General features: G+C 41.1%; 1 protein-coding gene across 3 annotated transcripts in view; it reads right to left on the bottom strand.

Moving 5' to 3' along the window:
- The window catches only part of adarb2 (adenosine deaminase RNA specific B2 (inactive)), a 187,881-nt gene that overhangs the window by 40,783 nt on the left and 120,649 nt on the right, over window positions 1–26,449 (bottom strand). For all 3 annotated transcript variants that reach the window (XM_079863440.1, XM_079863438.1, XM_079863439.1), the window contains one exon: window positions 25,325–26,250. In XM_079863440.1, the coding sequence (XP_079719566.1) occupies window positions 25,325–26,250 (926 nt within the window). The remainder of the gene's footprint in view (window positions 1–25,324; window positions 26,251–26,449) is intronic.

Genomic DNA, 26,449 nt, shown 5'->3' with positions numbered 1-26,449 from the left:
AAGCAATCTCATTGACTACTGATACAGCAGGAACCAATCAGCTGTGCCCTAAAGAGAATGATGTGATTGCATGCAGATTGAGTTAAGGACCTGTCAGCCTGCGCAATCTAGAGTTTCATGACAGAACTTTCTATTTAGCAGAAAAATATACATGCTATTTTATATGTATTTACACTCACCTAAAGGATTATTAGGAACACCTGTTCAATTTCTCATTAATGCAATTATCTAATCAACCAATCACATGGCAGTTGCTTCAATGCATTTAGGGGTGTGGTCCTGGTCAAGACAATCTCCTGAACTCCAAACTGAATGTCAGAATGGGAAAGAAAGGTGATTTAAGCAATTTTGAGCGTGGCATGGTTGTTGGTGCCAGACAGGCCGATCTGAGTATTTCACAATCTGCTCAGTTACTGGGATTTTCACGCACAACCATTTCTAGGGTTTACAAAGAATGGTGTGAAAAGGGAAAAACATCCAGTATGCGGCAGTCCTGTGGGCAAAAATGCCTTGTTGATGCTAGAGGTCAGAGGAGAATGGGCTGACTGATTCAAGCTGATAGAAGAGCAACTTTGACTGAAATAACCACTCGTTACAACCGAAGTATGCAGCAAAGCATTTGTGAAGCCACAACACGCACAACCTTGAGGCGGATGGGCTACAACAGCAGAAGACCCCACCGGGTACCACTCATCTCCACTACAAATAGGAAAAAGAGGCTACAATTTGCACGAGCTCACCAAAATTGGACAGTTGAAGACTGGAAAAAAGTTGCCTGGTCTGATGAGTCTCGATTTCTGTTGAGACATTCAGATGGTAGAGTCAGAATTTGGCGTAAACAGAATGAGAACATGGATCCATCATGCCTTGTTACCACTGTGCAGGCTGGTGGTGGTGGTGTAATGGTGTGGGGGATGTTTTCTTGGCACACTTTAGGCCCCTTAGTGCCAATTGGGCATCGTTTAAATGCCACGGCCTACCTAAGCATTGTTTCTGACCATGTCCATCCCTTTATGACCACCATGTACCCATCCTCTGATGGCTACTTCCAGCAGGATAATGCACCATGTCACAAAGCTCGAATCATTTCAAATTGGTTTCTTGAACATGACAATGAGTTCACTGTACTAAAATGGCCCCCACAGTCACCAGATCTCAACCCAATAGAGCATCTTTGGGATGTGGTGGAACGGGAGCTTCGTGCCCTGGATGTGCATCCCACAAATCTCCATCAACTGCAAGATGCTATCCTATCAATATGGGCCAACATTTCTAAAGAATGCTTTCAGCACCTTGTTGAATCAATGCCACGTAGAATTAAGGCAGTTCTGAAGGCATGTATGGTGTTCCTAATAATCCTTTAGGTGAGTGTATATGTAAATAGACACTCACTGATACATATCAATGCATGGCCAACTGTATTTTAATTATGAAAAAAAAAAAAAACATCTATGAAATCTGTATTTTATGAATTCAAGCAAACAGATCCGTAAACACTTGAATGTATCTGAAGTTTGTATAATATGAAATGTCTATTTGTAATGTATAAGTTCACATTTAAACTATAGATGTAAATTGTTTTTTTTTTTGTTTAAGAAACAGTCCATTATGGTATTATATATAAATATATTATTATATAAGTATGCTACATGAAAACTAATGAATACTAATTAGATTACACTGAAAAACAGCATATATTGCCCTACAAATGCAAAACACAGTAATACCAACACCAGAACTGATGAAGAAAAAAAAATGCTTCTTTTGTATTTAATTTTAATTGGTTTTATATTAATTTTCATCCTGGAATTAAATGATAAAAGATAATATGTGTAATGTTTTTATGTTCAAATATTTCTATCTCAGTTTAATGTTCGGTGACAACTGTAAGAAAACCAATACCAATGTATTTCGGTTGTATGCAGCAACAAAACTCTCTGGAAATGTGCCATACTGTATCACCTAATCATATGAACAAAATGATGGTGTCCTCATTAATCTGGTTCGATAGCTAGCAGTAACACACAGTAAAGTGCTCCTTTAGCTTGAGCTTGCCAAGCCGGCAGACATATTTAAATGCCTCTCAGTGGTAATTAAACACTAATCCCAATGTCACCTTAATAAAACATCTTTTATTGGTGACATTAAAAGGATTAAGAGGGATGCCCAACATTTCCACACCTCAAAGACAGAGGCGTGAGCTATCGTTGGACTGACGCCCGAGTTCAGTGCCTTCATGATCCAACATTCACCTCTCGTGAGAAGGAATTAGGGCCAACTGGAAAAACAGCTACATTTTTACATTTTCTGCAAATCGTGCTGTCATTATACTAGCGTCAACTGAATGGTTACCAGGGTGTTGCTATGTAGTTTCTTAGGACTAGTTTCTTATCGATCGTGTCTGTTGTAATGGGACAAAGTTTAATACTACTTTAATAACAAAGAGAACACAACCCTCAGCACTGCCTCTAAGTGGCTTGTCTTTTGTTTGCTACATGCCAACAGCACATTATAAGCTTTTAAATTTCACATACTTGTCTCAACTTGAACCATTAATGGCAATCAAATCCTTTGATTCCTTTTGAAGATATGCCACAATAATTAAGTCTTTTGCATAAATCTGTATTCACAAATCTGAAGGGGAAAAAAGGGAAATGTCTTGCAGGTAATGGACTGAAATTAGTTATCAAAGGCAGAAATAAACTATTTAGAGCACTCAAAAGGGACTCTAATACCTTGAAAGTGTCCATGAAAAAGAAGAAAAAAATCAAAAGCAGAAAAATTGTGATTTAGTCTCTGGCACATTGCTAGAGAATTTGTGTTGAATGTTAATCAGGCAAAGAATAAGACGGCTCTGTCAAATCAGAGAAAAATTGCAATCCAACTCCTTTCAGTTTGCAAGGTGTGGATCATGTGACAAGACAAAAACAGCATCTTGTGATGTGCGGAGGTTCTTTCTGTCGTCTAGGAAGAACAAACACAATAATAAAATGCATCACAATATGACACACCGCATTACTGCTATATTTAGCTTTACCATGGTGTTCCACCTCTTGTAACTGTAGTAATACTTGCATTATCACTCAACCTGTGAGGTTTCTCTGCTCTTGTACAGTATTATGCAAAATAATAATAAAAAAATGATAGAATATCAAGGTCCCTAAACATTAACTGCCAATAATTTCACACCTAACAAGTATTTCTTGCCTAAACCTCACACTTCAGTTTTGAAGCAGATGTTAAAACAAAACGTATTACTTCAAATCGGTTGAAAATCGGCAGATACGTGGGCTTAGGTAAAGGTGTAGTTATAATTAGCAAGGTTATATTACAAATAACACATCAATGGCGCAACATTTTATCAGGTTTCATTACAACTCTCTTTCCAGAAGTCGTGTTTCCAATGTAGAATGTCAGAAGCACTGCTGCCGTCATCTCCCCTCAGAAGTCAATATTGTGCCAGGAACACAAATGTCAACAGGGAAATTTTCTCGACTGATCCCTGACCCAGAAGTCTGTCCCTTGGGGGCGTCTTGCTGACAAAAGGGTCCTGGCAATGCATGCTTTTCTCTGCAGGGAAATGGACTAGAGAATTCGACTGCCTGCTTTCAGACTCAGGTGAGCAGACAGCAAGAGCGTTGGGATTTTGCTCTACTACAGTATGAGAACTTGTCAAGACGTGTGCACCCTGTTTAGCGACTGACTTTACTTGCTAAAAATTCTTGATGACCTTTGTTTTTTTTTACAAAAGGTAAAAGCCCAATATATCATAATGATTTAAAGGGTTGGTTCACTCAAAAATGAAAATTATCCCATAATTTACTCACCCTCCAGCCATCCTAGGTGTATATGGCTTTCTTCTTTCAGCCAAACACAATCAGAGTTATATTAAAAAAAAAATATCCTGGCTCTTCCAAGCTTTATAATGGGAGTGAATAGTAACTGAGGTTTTGAAGCCCAAAAAAGTGCATCCATCCATCCATCCATCCATCCATCCATCCATCCATCCATCCATCCATCCATCCTCCATAAAAGTAATCCATACGGCTCCAGGGGGTTAACAAAGGACATCAAAATTGAAGCGATGCATTTTTGTGAGAAAAATATCCATAAATATAACTTTATAAACTGTAGCTTCCGGTTCACGAGTTCCAGCGCATGATGTAGGATGTAGGATTAGCGTAAGTTTAGCTGAGAGTAGACGCCTCTCGCGGTTCAAACTAACAGGGCTGGGCATCAAACTCAAGCTCCTCCCATAATTCTCTTTAAATATTATCGTTTTATACTTCTAATTTGTGGCCGGTACTTTAATTTTGCTCTATCCTCTGCGCTTCCATGTTCGTCAATACGTCATGTGTCAGGTCAGATGTACTTTTGAAAAGATGCACTTTTTTGGGCTTCAAAATCTCATTTACTATTCACTCCCATTATAAAACTTGGAAGAGCCAGGATATTATTTAATATAACTCCGACTGTGTTTGGCTGAATGAGGAAAGTCATATACACCTAGGATGGCTTGAGGGTGAGTAAATTATAAGATAATTTTATTTTTTGGGTGAACTAACCCTTTAATGCATTTCATAAAATGCAGATTCAGTGAGGACCAATACATAAGCATAAGTTACATACAATTATGAGCAGCTATAAAAAGACAACACCAACAGTTATTGAAAAATGAAGCAATTTTACATAATTATGAAATTAGCCCTTTAAATCATTATGTTTTTATTGTACACATCATGCCAATAAATCTCAACATCTTTCAAACTCTAGTTAACACTCCCACAATTAACGACTTCCATTGCATGACCTGAGAGTCATATATTTCCTAGCAGGACGAGACGACTCTGTGCTTTACAATCTCCAGCTTGAGAGAATCCAATCATATGACGGCGCGTAAGGGCCATCTCTCGAGAACCCCCCACCCCCCCGGCTTATCAGGGCCCAACAGAGCAGCCGTGCCTGCAAAGAAATGGGGCCATGTCTTCTATTTCTTTATAGAGGTATTTAACAATTCATTCACCAAGTTTAATAGTGTCTTTCCATGGTTATATCATCCTCCGCCCTGCTGCCCAGGGTGGGTTCTTTGAAAATCAATATCCGTTGGAAGCCTGCCTCAGGAGCTTTGGAAAATCTCAAAGTGGCAGATACCCACAGTGCCACACATTTCACTCCTCTTTGTTCTCTGTTACCCATGCCTTTAAACTCTCAGGTTCCATTTCTCGCCTTGGCTTTACAAGGAAGCCCACACTTTCATTTCTGTTTGCATTGTTTTACAGTTTGTTTTCCTTTCTTTCCACGCGAACAAAAAGGAGAAGTGGGAAAAGTGCTGACGAAGCCCCCGCCCTTCCAAAGTGAACTGTGTACCGCTTTGTGATGTCGCCTCAAACTGTGTCCAACCTTTTAGTGTGCAGAAGGTCCAGATGGCCCTGCAGCCTGCAAGACAGATTTTCAGCCGGCCACGCTTTCTGCTCTATCAGCGGGGAGCTGTCAGTCAGATCAGCCTGGCTGGGCCACCAGTGCTGTTAAAAACAATGCCTTTTCATCTATCAGTTGTAAGACTCCCTACGCCCCTTCAAAAAATAGCAGGAACAGAGAGCTTTGATTTGGATCCTTCAACGATACGAAGGAGAGTTGGGTCACTTAACCCAAAGGGATGGACAATGCACCTGACCCCATTGCCTACAGGGATCATGACAAATTTGTGGCTTGGAACAAATGACCTCCACCATCAGGAAAGAGGTTATGGTGGAATGAGACGACCTGATAAAGCAATGGCCTGATTTTTTAGCTTACTTCGAAAATGAAATGTAAAATGTAAGCTAACTACTTTGAGACTTGAGGTCTATTAGGCTGGAAAAAAGAGAGCGACGAATCTACACTTCAGCGTCAAAGTCAGACATGCGCCTTTGACCACGATGAGCACTGCATTTTTAAACTAGTGTCACAATATATCGCAATACAAAAATGTAACAATATGTATCATGGATATAGGGACAATATGTATTGTGTATAGTTTACCAAAAATGAAAATTACTGTGTGTGAAAATAATTGACAGAGTTTTAGTGTCTGTACTACATCAAACTACTATATATAATGTTGAATATTATGCATAATAATGCAATGGAGGAATATTTGTGGGTCCTGATAATGCCAAATGTCTTATGTTACCAATAAAAGTGGCCTATACATTATTTTAAATATCTCTAGTCAGTGAAAGAGTGCAAGCATATTCGTCTAAAATAATTCTGTTTTCAGCTTCAGAATCATGAATATTTTTATTCTGGTGTCACTATTGTCCTGTGCATTGGGTTACCAGCACTAAGTCCAAGCCTATTCATTTACACCCACAATGCAATACCAAATTTATCATTTTAATTATAACCTTTTACCATTTGTCTTGGAGTATCACAATAATATTGCATCGTGAGTTCAGTATCGTGATACGTATTGAATCGTGACATGAGGGTATCATAACACCCCTATAAAATGCTGTATCAAACTTTATGTTGTACTATAGCTATTTTTTTTTTACTGTCCTTACACACTATAGTGCTTTTTCTGTGAACTCAAGTCCTGCGTTCAATTCATTTGGTTGCTGTTTGGTTGGAGAAACCAGCCAACCTCAGTTTACCCCCCAAAGGAAAAGAGGGTGGAAGTGAACTTGGGTTTGGACCCAAGGTCTTAGCATGATAAATTATTAAGTTACCAAATAAACACGTACAACCAAACAAGCTGAAAAAAAGTTATTTTCCAGGCCGTAACGCAGATGCGCACTAACAAACCTGCAGTGAGGATCGTAATCATACTACAGATGGACTCATCATGCACTTCTGCAGCCGTATAAAACAGATGTTGTTCGGAAGTGTGTGTGCATGCATGTGTGTGAAGCTAGGTTGCAGGGTTTGAAGCCCAATAATTGTCCTGCTCTAGTGAGGGCATCTGATCATAGAGACCTGGCAAACAGATATGAAAGCAGCTTTCGGGATCAGTTCAATCTGTGCCACAGACTATCATGGCACCATGTTGGTTTTGCCCTGCATGGGTTTAATTCTCTCTCCATGTGCACTCAACCTGGTATTATCTGTGCGCCAAGAGGTGCCACGGTGCAATACACTGATCCTGTGCCTGTACTCTTAAAATCTATGTGTCCACTCTGCTTCAGACATTAGGCAGTATATAGTGCCAGTATGTATAGCCTGGTTTCCAGTGTGGAAAATGTGTAAAAAAAACGAGGCCCCAGCTTGTTTTAAAGGCTGAGCATCAATCCCACCTGATTAACCCTCGTGTCAAGATAGAAAAGCACAGATAAGAGGTAAAATGGCTTAATAATGCCAGAGAGGGTGTAAAACACACATCAGGGCCTTTATACATAATGCATCAAATAAAGAGGACAGGGAAGAGGCTCCTTCAAAAGCATAACACGACCTGCCCCTCAGAATGAATTTGTGAGCGGGAGGGAGTTAGTGGGGAAGATTGAGACACAGAGGAGGTATGGGAAAATGAAGAGGAAAGATTGACTGAGAAAAGGGAAGAGTGTGATGTTCTCTTAATGAGCGCCTCTCGTGTGACCGTAAGGGCTTTTCACGCGTCACTCATTAATCCACTCCTGATTGTGAAGAGCCCTGCTAACGGAAAGGCCACAGAAAACACTATCATCATTACTCCCAAAACAGCACGAATGCCTGAGTCGATATTTAGTAACGCTACGCAGTTTTGTTTTATGTTTAATGTTGATGATCGCGTTTTTTTATGCCATCACTTTTTTCTGCTTCTTCTTCTGTGTTTTGATCAGGAGATTATGTACTCTTTCAGAAGATGTGTAATAGCGCCCCCTACAGTATAACAGTGAAAACACTGAAAGCTGGAAAATTGGCCCCAACGGTGGGGAAATAGTTAACACATCTTGAATATCAGCTAAAGCAAAAAAAGCTGAAGTTACCAAAGCTTAAGAAAAAAAAAAAAAAAAACCTGACCAGAAGACCTCACTAACTGACTAGTTAATTGTTGGAGAGTTGACAATATGCCCCCCCCCCCCCCCCAAAAAAAAAAAAATTGCGCAAAACAATTTTTTATAATATATTTTAAATATATTTTTATTGCTTGAAATTTTGCCGCTTCATACAGCAATTTGTTTTTAATGTGGAAAGAAACATTACCTAATGCCCAACACTGAAGCATTAGGATGAGGCGTTAAACAGAATAGCATCCGAACAAATCAACCTACCAAAGGGAAAGCTAGCACGCACAACTTCAAAAATATTGCCTCGACAAGCACCTTCCATGTGCTACCAGAGATGAGACGCGTTCAAACGCCCTGTGAAGTCGCATTTTCTGTCATGTTTGAGGGAGAACGTTCTGACCATCAACCAGAAACATCACAACTCTATCACTTCTGCTTCTCTTGAAGATACCAGAGCACCGCGCACCATCCCAGACATCACTTCAAACCCAGCCTGTTCCCTTTGAACAGACCCTCCATATCTGCTGCCAAACCTGGTAGCCAGCAAACCCTGCCTGAAATTACAAGGTTTAGAGAGTAAAAATATGACGTTTGAAACAATTTGAGACAATTTCAGCAATTACAGCTGTTGAGAAAAGAAAGAGCAGTCATGTCGTTGTCTAACCCTTGGGTACAGCAAGAGCACCAAACCTTTTCATGGACTGCCCTTTCTGTCATGGTCCAATAATCTGGACACTCCTGAGCGCTGATCCCAGCCCTGCAAAAACCTTCCGGCGGGCCATATATCACTCGGTATTGATATAGTTCCACTACACTGCCACACCTGACATTTGATTCATAGCTTCAGGTGTTCTTTTTAAATTCTAAACAGTCAACAAGGAATCAAAGGAAAATGTCAAATGTGCGTTGTGCCGTGTTGGAGATTGGTAAAGCCAGATCGCCTCAAGTAAGTTATTTGGTTGAAACGTACTGATGTGTGATGTAGCCTTCTGTCTTTGTGAGTGATTTTTGGAAATTCGGGATCATAGATACAGTTGGAAAGCAGAAGGATCCTGTTAACGCTGCACCTATATGCGATTAGTTGTGCAAAATCACACAACACAGTGTCAGGACATTCAAGTATGCAGTGTGCACTAGTGTTGTAGACAAGACCGCCTAAACCGAGACCAAGACCAGAGTGTGTTGAGACCAAGACTAGACCAAGACTTTGTGGGGACTGAGACCAAGACCGGTCTCGAGTACTACAGCACTAGTGTGTGCTGTCTAACTGGGCAGTTGTTGGCCAAAATAAGCTTCAATGCAGACCAGACTTTATTCCAATAGTTAAAAGTATGGCTATGCAAATATTATGACACCCTTTTTTCAGGACAAATAATATAATAAACACTATGGGCCAGATTTACTAACAGCATGCGCCATGCAGTGCAAACTACTGTTAGGATTTACTAAAGTCACAGTGAAAAATTAGTGCTGAAAAGGCGTGGACAGAGTTATTTTTGCGGCTGACATTGCATTTGAATTTATATGCATTTGTAGGAGATTCCCTTTCAGACACAACATTTATGGGAGGAGAGTATTTAAATGAATCACGCAAGGCGATTTACTAAGGTTTGCGCTAGTCAATTTACTCTTATTTGTGCCATTATTTAAAGGAGAACTTGGTAACTTTTTTAACTTAATAAAACTGTCTAGAAATCATTTGGATGGTTAAACAACCTGTTCTGGTGATATTGGTGACTTTCCCCACTCCCCCCAGCGTTCCCAGGCGGAAAACCAACCTTGCAACTTGGGGACTACCGTCCCGGCAAGATAGAAATTGGAAGTCTCGTGAGACGCGAGAACGAGAACGAGAACGAGCGCGAAACACGAATTGCTTTACGGCAATTCGACATAAACACACACGCATGTATGATGTATTACCAGATTACCCACGTCGGTAGACATAGCTCCACACGATACAGTTGGCTTGCTCCGATCATAACAAACGCACATGAGCAGCGGTAGAGAGGGGGAGGAGGCCGCCGCAAGTGAGTTTTTTATGACCGTGTTGTGACATATACGCCCCCCCACAGCTGTAGGGGGAGCTCGTGGGGAAAACATGCGACAACAAAAGGGAAAATCAGCGAATAAGTGACTAGAGTTCGCTAGAGTTGCCGAGTTCTCCTTTAACGCCCCAAAAAGCATGTCCTAAACCAGATGCTAATTTGCGCTGTTCTTCATAGATGGTCATTATGGAAATACTCCGGCTGTGTCTGTGATCTTTAACGTGTACGTCGTCAGTAGATCACGAGCAGAACTTTCCACTCCCATCGATGCTTTTATGGGACATTGGGATTGCGCTCTTATGCTACTTTGCCCTGTTTAGTAAATCTGGCCCTATAAGTGCAAGGCTCATATCCGTTTAAGTCAGTTTTCAGGTTCAAACGCTCCTTCAGATCCCAAAAGAAAATAACAAATGGTGATAATACACTCACTGTGTGCTGGAATACTACTGAAAAATCAAGATCCTAACCTTTATCTCCAAACTGAAATCTCAAAATGGGCAGACAGTGATTCATTCATCTTTAATGAATCGTTAAAATATTAGTGTCCAGAACACCGTTAGTCCGGAGACTGCATTAAATTAGTTTTTTAAAAGCTTAGCTTAAAGGTGTGCTATAAATAAATAGTGCTCATTAACAGCTATTGAGGTATCCTAACCTGAAATGCAGTGGAGGCTTGGACACGGAAACACTGTTTGATACCTCATGATTTAACAAGCGGAAAAAGTGGTTCATCTTTCAAATAATGCGTTTCAACTAACACGCTCCAATAGCAATCTAAAATAGCTCTACAACCCAGAAGCCTCCAGTGAATGAGACCAGACTGGCACAAACATTTGAAGAAAGTGAAATGGGAGGAAGAGGTTAAACAGACAATCTGAAAATTGACTGTATGCTTCTTTCACTCAATTACACTTCATAGTTGAGACATTCATAGACAGAATGCATTGTACCAACACAACAAGACAATGCTCTCAGAAACTCAAGCCCCTGAACTTCCACGTTCCGCATCGTATCCAACATTTATTAAGCCTGCATATCAAAGCGTGGCCTCTCACGACACAGATTTCCTTCATTAGCCACTGCTTTGCCCGGGCCGCTTCACACTCGCTGTAGCGACATGCTAAGTCAATTACAGTATCACTACTTCTCGCTGTTTCTCTTCAAGTGGATCACCCAGGGACGTGTCATTGTTATGAGACGTAACCTTCGCATCCTAATACGCGCCAGTACAGCAGATGCTTTGATTTACAGCTCTGATCCGCAGTCCCAACGGCTTCACCTGTGATTGGAGTCGACGTGTAAAGCTAACTGCTAAGGTCAGACCTCACTAACCCACCCTCCAGCTCTCTCCGGGAGAGAGTTCTGCTTCTAACGAATGTTTTACAGTTCTGGTTAATGGCTCCGTGTGTGTGTGATCGAGGAAGAAGAACAGGGAATTCTTTTGCAGACAGTGTATCGGCCTCCAAACCGTGCTCTGACACTTAAGACTGTCATTAGAGGCACTGTATAAAAATCGAAAAGTCCTAATTTGACATGGCAGTCACCGAGGCATGCACAGGGAGAGATGTCCACATCCAAAATATCTTAATGGTCTTGTAGCTCTGTGAGCCATTTCATAAGTATCCCAGCAGAGGGAGCTGAAAGAAGCTCTCGGAGACTAAAAGCGCGCTGTCATTATTAATTTATCTGTCCGTGTGGGGGTACGTACACTAGTGTGATCTCCATTAGCAGAGGTGAGCTTTGAGAATGTCAGTGCTGCATATACTGAGTGACAGGGAAGCTCTGATTTAGAAATGCAGGAAATGGAATTTTCCTGTTCATGTTGAGGTGGCGAGGCAAACCAGATTACCGCAAATGCTACACTGTACATGTCATAAAGTTGTTTGAAAGGCAAAAAGGGCTCAAAAGGATGCAGGCTAAAATAGTTTGACAGTTATTATAAATGTATTTATAGAATGAAAAAGCACAGATGACTTTACACAGTGGTCTAAAAAGCAGCACTGCTTCTTAGGTAAGTTCAGCGGTGAAGTTTATGGGTCGTTTCAAACCCATATGACTTTTTTCTGTGGAAAACTAAAGGAAATATTCTGAAGAAGAATTTATCTAAAAGGATAAAGAAAAAGAGAACAATAAAACACTAATCAATGTGACAACTATATACTTTTATATACAACTATATTCCAAGTTAAATGGGACATGACAACAAATCTTTTTTTTTTTTTTCAGCAAAAAATTGGTAGAAAATTGGTCCATGCAATGAGAATTTGTTCCCATGACATATAAATTTGTGGCCATATTTGATTAATTATTTACTTTATATATTAGTAAAATTAATATAATAAAATTAATATTACTATGCAAGAAAATACTATACAATTACTATACCAAAATCTTGATTTAATTTTATTCTTACCTTAAGCATACCTCAGTAATTTTTGTTTTAAATAATACTTTTTTGCTGGTACATTAGAGCAAAAAATAAAATTAAAAATATATTCTCAGACAACAAGTAGTATCTATTTTGCTTTCAAGTAAATGACTTTGTTCTAAATCTTTATTTTAACTGTTAAACAAGAAAAATGTTCAGTGAAAGCTGATTTTTTTTTCCTTTCTTCTAATTTCTCTTTTCAGTCCCACAGAAGAAAGAAAATCAAATGGATTTGGAACGACATGAGAGTGAGTAAAAGCATTAGGTTTTTTTTTTTTTTGGGTGAACTATCCCTTATAAAATTCTTACAAAAGTTTAAAGAGTGAGTCATTATACCAGTAACTGCCCATCTTCCTTAAACAATTAATGAATTCAAATGGAAGAGATGCTCTGTGAGTCATATCAGCCATGCTCTGAATATCACAATGTTCTCTTAAAGTGAGTGCAAGCATTCTTGGTCAGGAATGAAGATTAAGCCCATAACAGCCGATTCATCTTGAATTACCAATTGGTATTCATAGACGAGCACTTCCTGTGCCTCAGGAAATGACATAATGTGAAAGGTTGAAAGGTGACCCACTAATCCTCTCCTGTTTTTGCATCATCTCTGACATCTTTGATATGCTGCTCATGTCACTATGCAGAAGATAGATGGCGAACACAACTAAAAATACAACTGAATGAGGTCAAAGGCTCTTATGGGACCTGAATTCAGCAGCAAGTTAATGCACAATCATTTGCATCTGTTCCGAATACAGTGCGACGGCCAGCAGTCTGGCACAGTGGCACAGCAGAGCGAAAACTTGAAGAAACAGTCAATTATGAGCCCAAGACTTGTGCCATTTTTCATGCTGTGTTGAAGAACGCAGTGTGGTATATCAACAAGCTGCAAAAAACACAATAAAGAGGAAAAAAAAAAAAAAATGAAAAAAAAAGTGTTGCAAAATGCAACAAAAATACCAGAGAAATGACTAAACACGAGCCTTGCGCGCGCTGAATTATGACCCAGCAGGCCGAGAGGACATTCTGCATGCCCATGCCCCGCAACCAATCTGACGCCTAATTAATCCTGAAGGTCTTTTAGTTCCAACCCCCTCTCTCGTCCTGTCTTTAGGTCCATTTCTTTTTACCTGCTCATTCCTCATGTGTCTATGGGTGATCAGTTCTAGCCTGTAGACAAACAGCACTCGCGCTTGCAGTGCTGTGCTAGGCCAGAGCCTAAAGGCATGTGTGTGTGTGTATGATGAAATAGGCATGTGTGAAAACAGCGGCCATTTGTTTTAATGTGATCCTCATGGTTGTTTAATGAATGCATATCTCATGCTAGGTGTGTATGGGTGCATGGATTTCATCATTTATTTTAGGGATCAATTATGTGTAGGGGTAGGGATAGGGTTGTGGACAGGAATGTTGTTCCAGGATCAACAATAGATATTGATCCAGGAACATGTCTTACTTGGCTAAATAACAGCGCCCTTAATTGCTCTGCCCCAAAATGCATGAACATGCAATGCAAGAGTGTATGTCTTTTACTAATAGCTGAAGTGAAGCAATGCTTTGTGAAAAATAAAGAAGATGACAACGAATGACAAGGAAGAACAATAAATGAACATACAGTACACAAGATACAAGCAAGAGTTGATTGTTAGTCGCCAGCAGCACACCAGCTCCAAACAAACAATGACACTCAAAACTCCTGTAACTACAGCTAACATTACAACAACAGCATATCTTGGTTCTGTGAAACATGGCAAAACCAATGTAACAGAAACACGCAACCTCGACGTCCATTTTCAGGTCTCCAGAGCTGGAAAGCTTTTCTAATATAACGTGGATCCAAAAAGGATCCTTCTTTTTCCAGTGATATTCCTCTGAACTTTTCTCTTTTGTAATGTCTCTCAGCCATCTCCCTTTCTACAGTCTTACTTCAAATCTCCCTCTTGGTCACTCTCTTTCCTCCCCCATCATGAGTGGACACACCCCCTACCACTGATTGGCTCACTCTCTCTCCTCCCCTATCATGAATGGACACACCCCCTACCGCTGATTGGCTCACTCTCTCTCCTCCCCTATCACGAATGGACACACCCCCTACCACTGATTGGCTCACTCTCTTTCCTCCCCCATCATGAGTGGACACACCCCCTACCACTGATTGGCTCACTCTCTCTCCTCCCCTATCATGAATGGACACACCCCCTACCGCTGATTGGCTCACTCTCTCTCCTCCCCTATCACGAATGGACACACCCCCTACCACTGATTGGCTCACACTCCCTACCTGCTGATTGGCTCACTCTCTCTCCTCCCCCATCATGAGTGGACACACTCCCTACTGCTGATTGGCTCACTCTCTCTCCTCCCCCATCATGAGTGGACACACCCCCTACTGCTGATTGGCTCACTCTCTCTCCTCCCCTATCATGAAAGGACACGCCCCCTTAATGCAGATTGGCTACAAGTGTGTTGTGGTGCTCGGTCTGATCCACTTTTAACAGCATTTCAACTGTTCAAAATCTGATTGGATGAGCCACAATCGAAGCGGTTGTGAAATAGCCGGCATATGTACACCCGTGTACGGAGCCCCACACGTCAAGCAGGGAAAAAAAATTGTATATTAAGTCCACGACTAACTAATATGTCAGCAAGTTTTACTAATTTGTTCCCTCATTTTAAGCAAATTGTGCGCACAATAAAATAATTTGTTCCCTCAATTTACTAAATCGTGGCCACATTGTAATAATTCATTCTCTTGTTTTAATTAAATCAAAACAAGGGAGCAAATGAATCAATCATGGTCATGATATTATAAAACAAGACAACAAATTCTTACTTCGTGGGAATTCATTCTTAATACATGGCCATGATATTTTTGTCCGTATGTCGTGTGCGGTGCTCCATGAGCACAACCAATTGAGTTTGAAATTCATCGGCTTATTGTGGTTACAGTAGCCTACAGTTAGGCTAAAGAATTATATTAATGTATGCATTAGTACATTTAATTATTTATTAAACATCAGTGCCATTTTACAAAGTCAATCAGCCAATCAATGCAAATTTCTGCTTCAACACCACCACTTAACCCTGGTCAAAAAAGAAATGCATGACCTCTCATTGCTCATGGGTTTATGTTACGGTTAATGAGTGGTTTTCATATATATATATATATATTTTTTTTTTAAACACTATAAAGTCAGTTTTGTTCAAAACAAAAAGGCTTGAGGTTAGTGAGGGATACACACTGAAAGCACTGGGGTTGATTTCTCACGGGACAGCTGGCGAGATGGGAATCCAGTCTCTGTGGAGGCTAATGTGTGTACTGTAAAAGGATAGGAGTAACTAGAAGCCGTCTACATGTACATACACAGTCTAACTAGGTGTTCGGATAGGTTCCTCTGGTCTCTTCTCTTCCACCTGGTTCAGTGAGATAACCTCCCCCCCCCCACACACACACGCACGCACGCACGCATACACACACACACACACACACATACACACATACACACACACACACACACACACATACAAACACTGTCTGTGATTTATCGGAGCCTGTTTGCTAGCTGAGTGTCTATGGCACAGTAATGAACTTGATTATGCTTTTAATGAAGTGTGAGCATATCATTTGGAGGTGATTATGAGCATGCGCTGATCACAGGAGACCGTCAGGTGTAGGAGATGATGAGTATTTGTGTGTGTGGATTTAAGACTGCCATCAATCCGGATGATTACAGGGGAAGAGGGAGGCAGTTGAGCGGAGTCAGACTCCAGCCTCAGCAACAGACCTTCAGACTCAGGGCTTTTCTATGTGGCAATGAAAGCATCAGCAGGTCAAATTAATTATTATATAAACTGTTTAATATTCCATTCATTTTATATGACCTTTAACAGTTTTTAACACTACTTAAAGTGCCTCCATTATGCTATTTTAAAGCTCCCTAATTTTGTTTTGGAGGTGTCCTACAATAGATTTACATGCATCCAAGGTCAAAAAACACTTTCATTTTTTCATAATATAGATTGCAGCATTAGTTCTTTTCTCAGTGTCTGAAACGGTTTGATAAAGGAACCGATATCTCCTTTCTGAGAGCCTGCTCTGCTCTGATTGGTCAGATGGCTCAGTCTATTGTGATTACAATATCATTACAATATCTGGATTTCAGCTCTGGAGGCTTCCTCAATCCTCAATTATGTATACATGATGATGTCGATTTTACCATATCAATTTTAGCGTGAGTCTGATGATGAAACATTGGAAGAACTAGTTGATCAACCCGAACCTCCATCGCATGAACAACTTAAACAGGACTTTTCTCAGGACGTTTTCAAATCATTCGCAATAACCTCTCTGAGATTTGAAAAACAGTCGTCAGTAAAATGACGGGAACACAACCGTTTAACCACTGACTCTTCACATTCTCATCCTTTGGAAGTGTTTACAAAGAGAATTTGCTTTTGCAGTGCAGAAAACAGCGTCTTCTCGACATGTACACAACATGATCCAGCTACAGTGTTTGAGGGTCAAAGCAGACGTTGTTCGTGAGCAGTGAATGAAGACCATAGGCTGCCATTATGCAAATTTGTTTCGTACCTGCATAGATATGTTACAAAAGTGAGAATGAAATTAATGTCAAGTTGTTTCAGGCAGATCAGAATTGAATCTTTCTTTTGGGACTCAATAACTTTATTTGTTCTTCACTTTGACACTACAATATTTAGAGAAATTGAGAAAATGTTGACATTATTGACTTATCTTCCTGTCATGCTGCAGAAAGTTTCCAAATAATGTAAATGTTTTTTGGGGAAAAACAATTGGTAAAAGGGGTTCCCGTAAAATGTAGGGTACAGCTGAATGCGTTTTTGGTAATTAAATGAATTTAAAAATAATTGTATTCACCTCCTTGTATGATTTTAATTGTAAAATACAGTCAAGAAGTTCATGACCTCTGAATTGGAAAGGGCCAAAATCACCATTGTTAGAGGGTATTCAGACATTTGATGTATTTGAAATACCTATTTTAGTTTTTATACCAGATAATAGTGTGTCTAGCATATCTAATAGTTCTCATCACAAAAAAGTGGAAACTCAAGGGGGAAAAAAGTCATGGGATAGGCATGCATGTGTGCGTTTATGTGTGTGTGTCTTGGTAAATCCTACATTATAGGGACAAAATGTCCCCACAAAGGTGGCAATATCTGAAATCCTCGGTCACCATGAGGAAAACCAACACAGTCTCACCCCCAAACGTCACATACTGACGCGTCTTGACCAAACGGCAATATACGACGAAAAGGGTACCCCTAAAACGTCTGTATGTGACTATTCGGGTTATGGGTAGGTTTAGGTATGCGTTAGGGTACCGCTAAGAGGCGCTGCTGGTGCGCTTATGTCTTCGTCTCATATGAACGTTTTAGGGGTACCCTTTTCATCGTATATTGCCGTTTGGTCAAGACGCGTCAGTATGTGACGTTTTGGGGTGAGACCGGGCTGGGAAAACAGTTTATAAATCATAATCTAAAAATGCAGAAAGTTTTCTGTGATCTACAGGTTTAGAGGTAGGGTTAGTGTAAGAGGATAGAATATACAGTTTGTACAGTATAAAAATCATAATGTCTATGGAAAGTCTACATAAAACACGAAAACCCAACATCTTTTTGCAAAGGGATAAGATAAGTTTGTGATGATGATATCCTTTTGGGAGGTAAAGTGCTCCTATTATATTTCAAAACATTATCATAGAAAAACAAGCAAACAGGAGATTGCACTTAAAGCTGATGTGATTTAAGCCAGTTTAATGTTGTAGTAGAGACATCTACGAGAGACATTTGCAGGTTGTTTTCTTGTAGAGTGAAAACACTACAGCTCTGTGATGCTATCAATACAGTACATCGCTCGGTTTGTGTGAGCGCTCCGCCAATCACTTCTCAAATAATGAACAGATGCAATTACCAAATTTGTAAGAATGATTTAGGGAATAATTGGAGACAGATTAATGAACACCTGAGGTTGTAATATGTGGCCATGATATAAAGCAGTAAAAAACAGAAAGTTTTCAATAATTTGGCTACACTTTTCATTGTTATTGTTAGCTAGCAGGCTGAGCAAATGTTGATGACCTTAATACACAGTAAATGATCTAAAATATTTTGAGACTAATGTTGGTGATATATTGAAACAATATTCTTTATTTTCTTTCTTAATAATATATATAAAGAAATAAACAATGTCTGTGATGTGGAGATCCTCTAGTCGACGCTGATAATGTTAATCAATTATGCTCATAATTTCTGTTTCACACTTTGCAATCTGTATTCTCTCTCACTCTCTTACCATCCTGCCATCTCTAATTTTTTGTGGCAGTCTTAATTAATGATTTTTGCTTCACGGCTGCTGGAGGGTTGTTTATATCTGGTGTGATTAAGTCAGAGGGTTAAAAACAGAGAGAGAGAGAGAGAGAGAGAGAGAGAGAGAGAGAGGGAGAGAGGGAGAGAGGGAGAGAGAGAGAGAGAGGGAGAGAGAGAGAGGGAGAGAGAGGGAGAGAGGGAGAGAGGAAGAGAGGAAGAGAGGAAGAGAGGAAGACAGGGACAAAATAATCACCAAATGGCAGGCTGGTGGACAAGGTCACCTTCACGTGTATGAAAACAGTCTTAATTCACTCTGCTGGGGAAATTACCATGCTAGATTAGTCAAAGTCCATGCATACTTTCTGCATCCATATATCAAAAGAGCAGCATAATTCACTGGAGCAGAAAGCGAGACACCTACATGTTGTCGTTTCTCAATGAGAAATCTCAAAGGCATGAGAAACGTACCAGACAAAATATAGAGCGACTTAACAATCATAGATTTTCTTCTGTTTAGATGTTATTGTTTTGTATATTATTTTTGGTATGTAACTATGCAATAACAGAGAAAGGCATATTGGCTAATGTAATCTTGTTTGTTTTTACAGTCTCAATTCCCACGCTAAAAAAAAGACCTGCCAGTGATGTTGAGCATATTAAGTAAATTGAACCTGGCCATCTCAGTTTGCTCATCTCATATTCTCTTGAATGTTATTTTCCTTCCATTATTTCCATGTAACACTTCAATTCCCTCTATCATTCCACCCTGATCGTTTCTCCTTTCTGACTTTCTGACATCCTTTAACACTCCCCCAGCTGGCTCTGCCCAACACAACGCTTCCCTTACTGATGGTAAAACCTCTCTCCATCTCTGAACCCAACCTTTAACTGTAACTGGTTGCAATAAAGGAGAGAGAGGATCAATTCGCAGCAATGTGTATCCTTATCTAACAAAACTCAAAACACTCAGAACATTAGGAAACAAAACAAACGCTATACACATGATGAGAACTGACAATGGACTGAAGAAAACGCAGAGCATTAATACAAAGAACAAACTAATCAACAAAAGAACAACAGGTGTGCAACTTAATCAAACAATGAATAACCAATGTAACTAATTGAAAACATAGGACACTGAACTAAACTAGTGCAAACCCACCCAAACATACAAAGAACAGATAAACACTGACATTAAAAGTAGGGTAGGCATTTTTAGGAAAGGCTAGCAATAGCAAGTTAGCTTTGAAAGCATAAGATCCCACCCTCCCTACACCTGAACACGTACAGCAGGGAGCAAACAAAAGCCTCACGAGAGACGGCGTTAAACTACCTCATGTCTCAAAGCACATATTACAATAATAATGAACATAAACAACTTAAAGAGCTCTGACCTGTACCACCTGACTGCTGCAGATTCATTTCGCCATTGATAGTGTTGACATTGAAATGCATAAAATCGAGTCATGCTCTGAGTATAACGTCAATGGTTTCCAACTCATAATTATGGTTATGACATGAAGAGGTGGCTGTTGTTTCATTTGTGGTGCTCGGTGACTGACGTCTGTCTAACTCTGCATAGCATGAAACGCGCTGAAGATGTATGATGTTTCGTGGAAATACATACATAGACAGGTAGGTAGAACATCGTATCATTGTATTCGGACCGAATTCAATGATTGGACGAACATTTTATGGTTCTACGCCTTCCACAGACACAGATGATATATATACATATAAACACATTTAGACCACTTAACTTAGTGATTGCTATCAGGATGACTTTCAGCCAGCACTACAAAAAATGTTTCTGGAACAAATCACATACCCTGCGTTAACAGTCCACTTCATTCTTACCCTTCTCTTTAACACTCCCCCAGGTTCTGCATGCTTTCGAATCGCTCTCGTGGTACTGATGTCACACACTGATCAGTCTACGCAGCGCCGCTTCAAGTCGAACACACCTTCTCCCTCATTCTGAAACCCACTCTTTAACACTCCCTCTCATTCTGACTCCGCCCTTTAACACATTCCCTATCATTTTGACCCAGCTCTTATGGCTCGTTTCCACTGAGCGGTATGGTACGGTACAGTATAGTACGATGTGGGACGGTAAACCCTGATCCGGCTTGCGTTTCCACCGCCAACCCTTACTTGATAGGCGTGGTGTAGCCTATGCCGGAAAGAAGCGATCGACGTCTTTTTCGCGTGAAGAAGAAAGTGACATAGTAAACAACAATGGATGACATACAGTAGATCTTGTTCTTGCTTCTCGGCATGTTTGTCACAAGACGACAAGCGCCGACATTAGGCATTTCTCAATACCAAGTACGCAAAGTTCGGACTAGCCAAGTCCGACTCGGGATGCGAGTCCGGTAATTCTGCTAATGGAACAGCACATTCTTGAAAGAGTCACTCAGCTCGCTCTGCTACTCTGATTATCTCTGTATGTACATTTTAGGCAACAATAAAGCAAAATATGTTATAAAACACCAACACTGCCTCTTTTTGTTTTCATTTAAAGAAATCTTAAACATTATAGCCACACAAATGTGGTTTAGGCAACGCGTAACTCAGGCAACTCTCTAACGTCACAACGGTAAAGTTAAATAGCCTAAGTATAAAGTTATGAAATTTCACTTAGCCCTCAGCCAAAACGATTGGCCAGGGAACAAATTATAGATTCACGAGACCAAAGATCGCCCATTAGATCTACACAACACGAATTATATCACGTTTAACCACTACAGAGACGTCAGAGTCAGCAGCAAACGTCAGAAGGACTAGCCGAGGAAAGGCTGTTCCAGGCGGTGTACATGAGCGCCGAGTGCCCGGTGATCGCTTGTGATCTCACAACCTGGATCAAATTTTCATACATCTTTATAAATAAACCACAGATTTGAGCTTTAAACAACTACATTCTCTTAAACTAAATTTCGTGACAATAACAGTAGTATTGTATTTCAACTGTATATTAAAAAAATGGCGCCTCTTATGTTGTCATGCCCCTTGTAGCACGCACAAGTGACGATACCCTGTCAGCCAATCAACGTTCTGCAGTGAGTCTAGCTCCGCCCTTTAGTACCGTACCACTGTGCTAGGTACCCCAACGAAGGGCCAAAAAAGTGGTATGGGTAAAAGTGGTACCAAAAAAGTGGTACGGTACGGTTCGGCATTTTGGTACCATTCAACTGTCAACTTCAACTTTTGACAGTGGAAACGGAAATAATTGCGTACCGTACTGTACTGTACCGTACCGTACCGCTCAGTGGAAACGAGCCATTAAACGCCCCCTGATTCTGATCCCACCCTTTGTCACTCCCCCAACTACGAACCCACTCTTTAACACTCCTCCTCATTCTGACCCCGCTTTTAAACTCCTCTTCTTCTGACTTTCCCTTCTTCAGACCACATTCTTAAACTCTGCCTTCCCCTTTCTGAACTCATTGCTCATACTCAGAACTCATACATTCAATATTTCCCCTCCCTTTCAAGACCCTGCCGTTTAACACTCCCACCCTTTTCTGTTCCTCTATCACACACCCTCACCTATCTCACTCCACCTTTTACGATCCCCATCTTTTTCCCGACCCTGCCTTTTTACATCCCTGTCCGTTCACACCCTCTGTGAGATCAATCTCTATAACCTTTCACTTTTAAATACTTGCTGCAGAATTCAAGCACATGACTGGAAGTCAAACCTCATGATTAGGCAGTGGTTGATATTTAGCAGCATGCTGAGGTCATTTCTTCAGTCAAATACTCTGGTTAACTATACTAGTGACACGGTCAGGACCTGCATGACCGGCTGCTCAGACTCAGGCTTTTTCCTGTCTTAGCAGGGTGTGTGTGTTGACTTGGCAACGCTGCAGATATTTGTGACTGCGCTGAGAGATTAAGTGGCCAATCAACCTAACCATGCACTGCAATCATTCTACCTCATAACATGGGCAGACTCCTGATGCATTCATATACTTCTGAGAACAGAGGAATCTTGATAAAAACGTGAAACTGGTGACATGCAGACAAAGTGTTCAGGTGAGAAGGTACGCGCAGGGCACGGTTTCGCAAATTTTCTATGCGTCCTTTTAGCTGGGAATGAAGTTTTGAAAAACACTGGCGGACTGTGATCCCATGTGATGGATATCTGTGATGGATATTTTTGAGGTGACTTAAGTCTTGCTTCGTACCTGGCTCTCATATTACTGCTTCAATGTTATATTGACTTTCACAGAGCACGCAGGTAAATCCCTGCAGGGAGTGTGTGTGTGTGCATGTGTGTGAGTGTGTCATTATTTAGAGATGTGAAGAGGCATAGGGATGTGGGCAACAAGGCATGCAGCCTGGATGATGGTTCAATTTTTCATTTAAGATGTGGTGGAGAAGGGTAGCCTGCAAGTTATTGTTCATATTTGCCTGGGGCATCACACTGCTACGGCCGGCCATTCCTGCAAAATATTCCATCTGTGCCAGAAACGCCTGCCGCCCACCGGAGTCTCCCTGACCTTCTATTCCACACCAAAGGTGACCCTTATCTCACTCTCGCTCTGTCACTCTTTCTCTCTTCCAAGATTATTTGTTTCATTGCAGCCTTAAAGGAATCCATTTTAACAAATTATTCATCTCATATTTGATTACATTTTTTTTTTCTTCCAAATCCTCATTGCTGAAGTGCCTCTGGATCAGGCACCCCTAGTTAAAGAGTTAAAAAATCATACATTGTGATTTCTGGATTATGTCTCTCACAGTGGACATGCACCTACGATGACAATTTCAGACCCCTCCATGATTTCTAAGTGGGAGAACTTGCATAATAGCAGGGTGTTCAAATACTTATTTTCCTCACTGTATATATATATATAAGCTGAAAATTAAATAAAAAAAATTCAGAAGACAATTTATAGGCAAAAATATGATACTTCTATACTCGTTATAGAAAAGCTGCTGCTACTAGTTGCTGCAATGAATGTTGTTAAAGAAAGCCACAGTTGCTTCAGAAAGAAAGAGAAAAATCTGTGGTCTTGAGAGCAGTGTGACAGCGGCAGAGCTGGCAGCGGTTGCTATCAGCAGGGCCCTGCGGCACAGCGAGACACCCTACAGGCAGAGGTTTGAGCGCCATCCAACCCTCAGATCTCCACACTACTGAGAAACCGTCATACAAGCTCAAACACACATGCACAAATTAATGCTCCACTGGCCAGATGATGCTGGATGATTTTGTGATGGAAAAGGAGGAACATTTTTAATTTCATGTGCACGTTTCCGTCATCATTTCTAAGAGACTCAATAGCAAACGCTGTAGTCTGACTTTTAAGAATTTCCACAAGGAAGTGCATTTCTGGAACTAAACTAGTGAGGCAAATCCTCTTATAAATCCTTTTAAAGAGCGTAGAGAGCAGGAGAAAGGAGAAGTTTCTCTCCGGCAAACATGTGCAGGTTGTTTGGCTGCTGTAGTAGGAGAGGAAAGACAACATTCTCCCTGTCGGCTCTGTGCAGGAAGGGGGCAGAATACTAATACAGCGCAAGAAACACACACACACATACACACAAATAAGAGCTGATGCAGACATACACACATACATGCACATACTTGAGGAGGAAAAAAAAAAGTTACAAACACCACACAATAAACTGATTAACAGCATACATTTGTGAGCAATTCTGAAAAACTATATGGTAAAATCCCTGTAAATCAGGGATGGGAGTTGCTTTCAGAAAACGGCAGGGACAGCTATATATATATATATATATATATATAGTATCATGTAATTCAAATTTAAAATGGATAAAACAGCATATAAGTTGATTCAGTTTTGACTCAATCTGGACCCACAAGGGATCAAAAACACATTTTTGAGTTCTCTATGAAAAAACCCCCACTATTTCCCTAGTCTGATTGCTATTTACATATTTGACTAAATAACAGAAGAATGGGTCTGAGGATTGTTTGTCGATTTGCTCTGTGCTTTTTTCAATCTCCTTTGGGCAACAGATTGAATTAATGTTTATAGACACTGCCATGTCATACATGAGGAAACTAGAGATTGTGCAAAATAACAATACTTTTGCAATTTAGCTCTATAAACACATGGAAAGTAAAAAAGAAAAGAAAGAAAACTCATTTGTTGGCGCATCGACATTCTCTCTGGAGTCAGAGGTTCCCGAATGATAATTTGCCTCATTTACATCCTTTTTCCGTCTGAATAGATCTGTGAATAGATTCTGTTTACCTCTGGCCCTTTTGCTGTCCTAAGTACACACATGTGTGTGTGTTTACACTAGATATGCCATCCTGTCCTGCCCAAAGTAAATGTTAAAGCCTGTGTGCTAACATAAAACGCTTCCACCTTTTGCTCTGCGATATAGCCTAACCTCTCCCCCATAATCCATCTGCACTGCCCCATGCCTCCCCAAACATTATCTCCTCCCTCTTAATTAAGTCTTGGCTGGCTGTTCTGTATCCCAGCATTCCTGCTGCTTTGGTTATTAAGGCCCGCCGTATGGAACGGGTGGCTTGCCAGCGGCTGGACTGGCACACTCACCTGGGGCAAATGAGGGCATTTGATCCTACTGGGCCGGTGTCCCGCTCTCGCCTCAGGTGCCAGCCTGAAGTTGAAGAGCGCCTGCAGGGCACACAGAGCCGCTTGCCTCTTTGCTTGCTTCTTACTGCGACCCGAGCCCTCGAATATCAAGCCGTCCACTCGAACGGCCATGACGAAGCTGCGGTGTGCCCGTTTGCCCTGGGCACGCTCCGACAGGCAGGCGTATCGCAAGCCGGGCCGCATGTCATTGAGCAGGACGACGGGGCTGGGTTGGGGCATGGGAACCGGGGGTGGGGTGAGGCAGGGATCTCCTTGCCTGGCCTGTACAACCATCAAGTCCAACGTGTGGCGCAAACGGAGGGCGCTAGACAGCAACTCGCTCTCGGCAGAGCGGCAGCCGTCAGCCTCGAAGCCTTTGAACAGCGTGTCTGGGAAATCGGCCTGGTCCGAGGTGAAGTCGGCTGCGGGGTTGCTCAGGCCGCCCATGGCCAAATGAGCTTGAGAGGCATTGGGAAACTGGATGAATGACTTCAGGGCCATTTCGGCTGCCTTCATCTTAGCCTTCTTCTTCGTAGGGCCGGTGCCCTCGAACGTGAGTCCGTTGACTTCTACGGCAATGGAAAAGACGGGCGCGTGCACTGGTCCTGTCTGAGAGACCATCCGGTACTGTAGACCCGGTCTCAGCTCGTTCAACTGGACTAGGGCATTCTTTGGTGCATCGGACCATGCCAGTTTCTTGCAGTACAGACGCAATTTGCGCAAATGTCCGTTATTGTCCTCCTCCAAAGGCCGCTTTCGCTTGAGGCCGGATGCTCCGTCCCTGGGCGAATCGGACCGGAAGAGTGATTGGCAGTCTGACGAAACAATGGCGCAATCCTCCAGGTTTCCCGTGTTACGGTTCTCCTTGACCTCAGCACTGCTGGTGCCTAGGTTGGAAGCAGAAATGACATATTATCAAGAAGGTAGTTTAGAAAAAGAACAAAAAACACAACGACTGCTACAGAGACCATCTTCTACTTCATTCTGCTTTGTGCCATAATCTCACATGACATGATGAAAAGTCTGGCATTTCATATACAAGTTAATATTAAAACATTTCATTACCATTCCCTAAAGCAGCTGCTC

The sequence above is a fragment of the Squalius cephalus genome, assembly GCF_949319135.1.
Source record: "Squalius cephalus genome assembly, chromosome: 25".
Lineage (NCBI taxonomy): Eukaryota > Metazoa > Chordata > Actinopteri > Cypriniformes > Leuciscidae > Squalius > Squalius cephalus.
The sequence above is the reverse complement of the archived record's forward strand: the minus strand, read 5'-3'. Positions and strand labels throughout refer to the sequence as shown.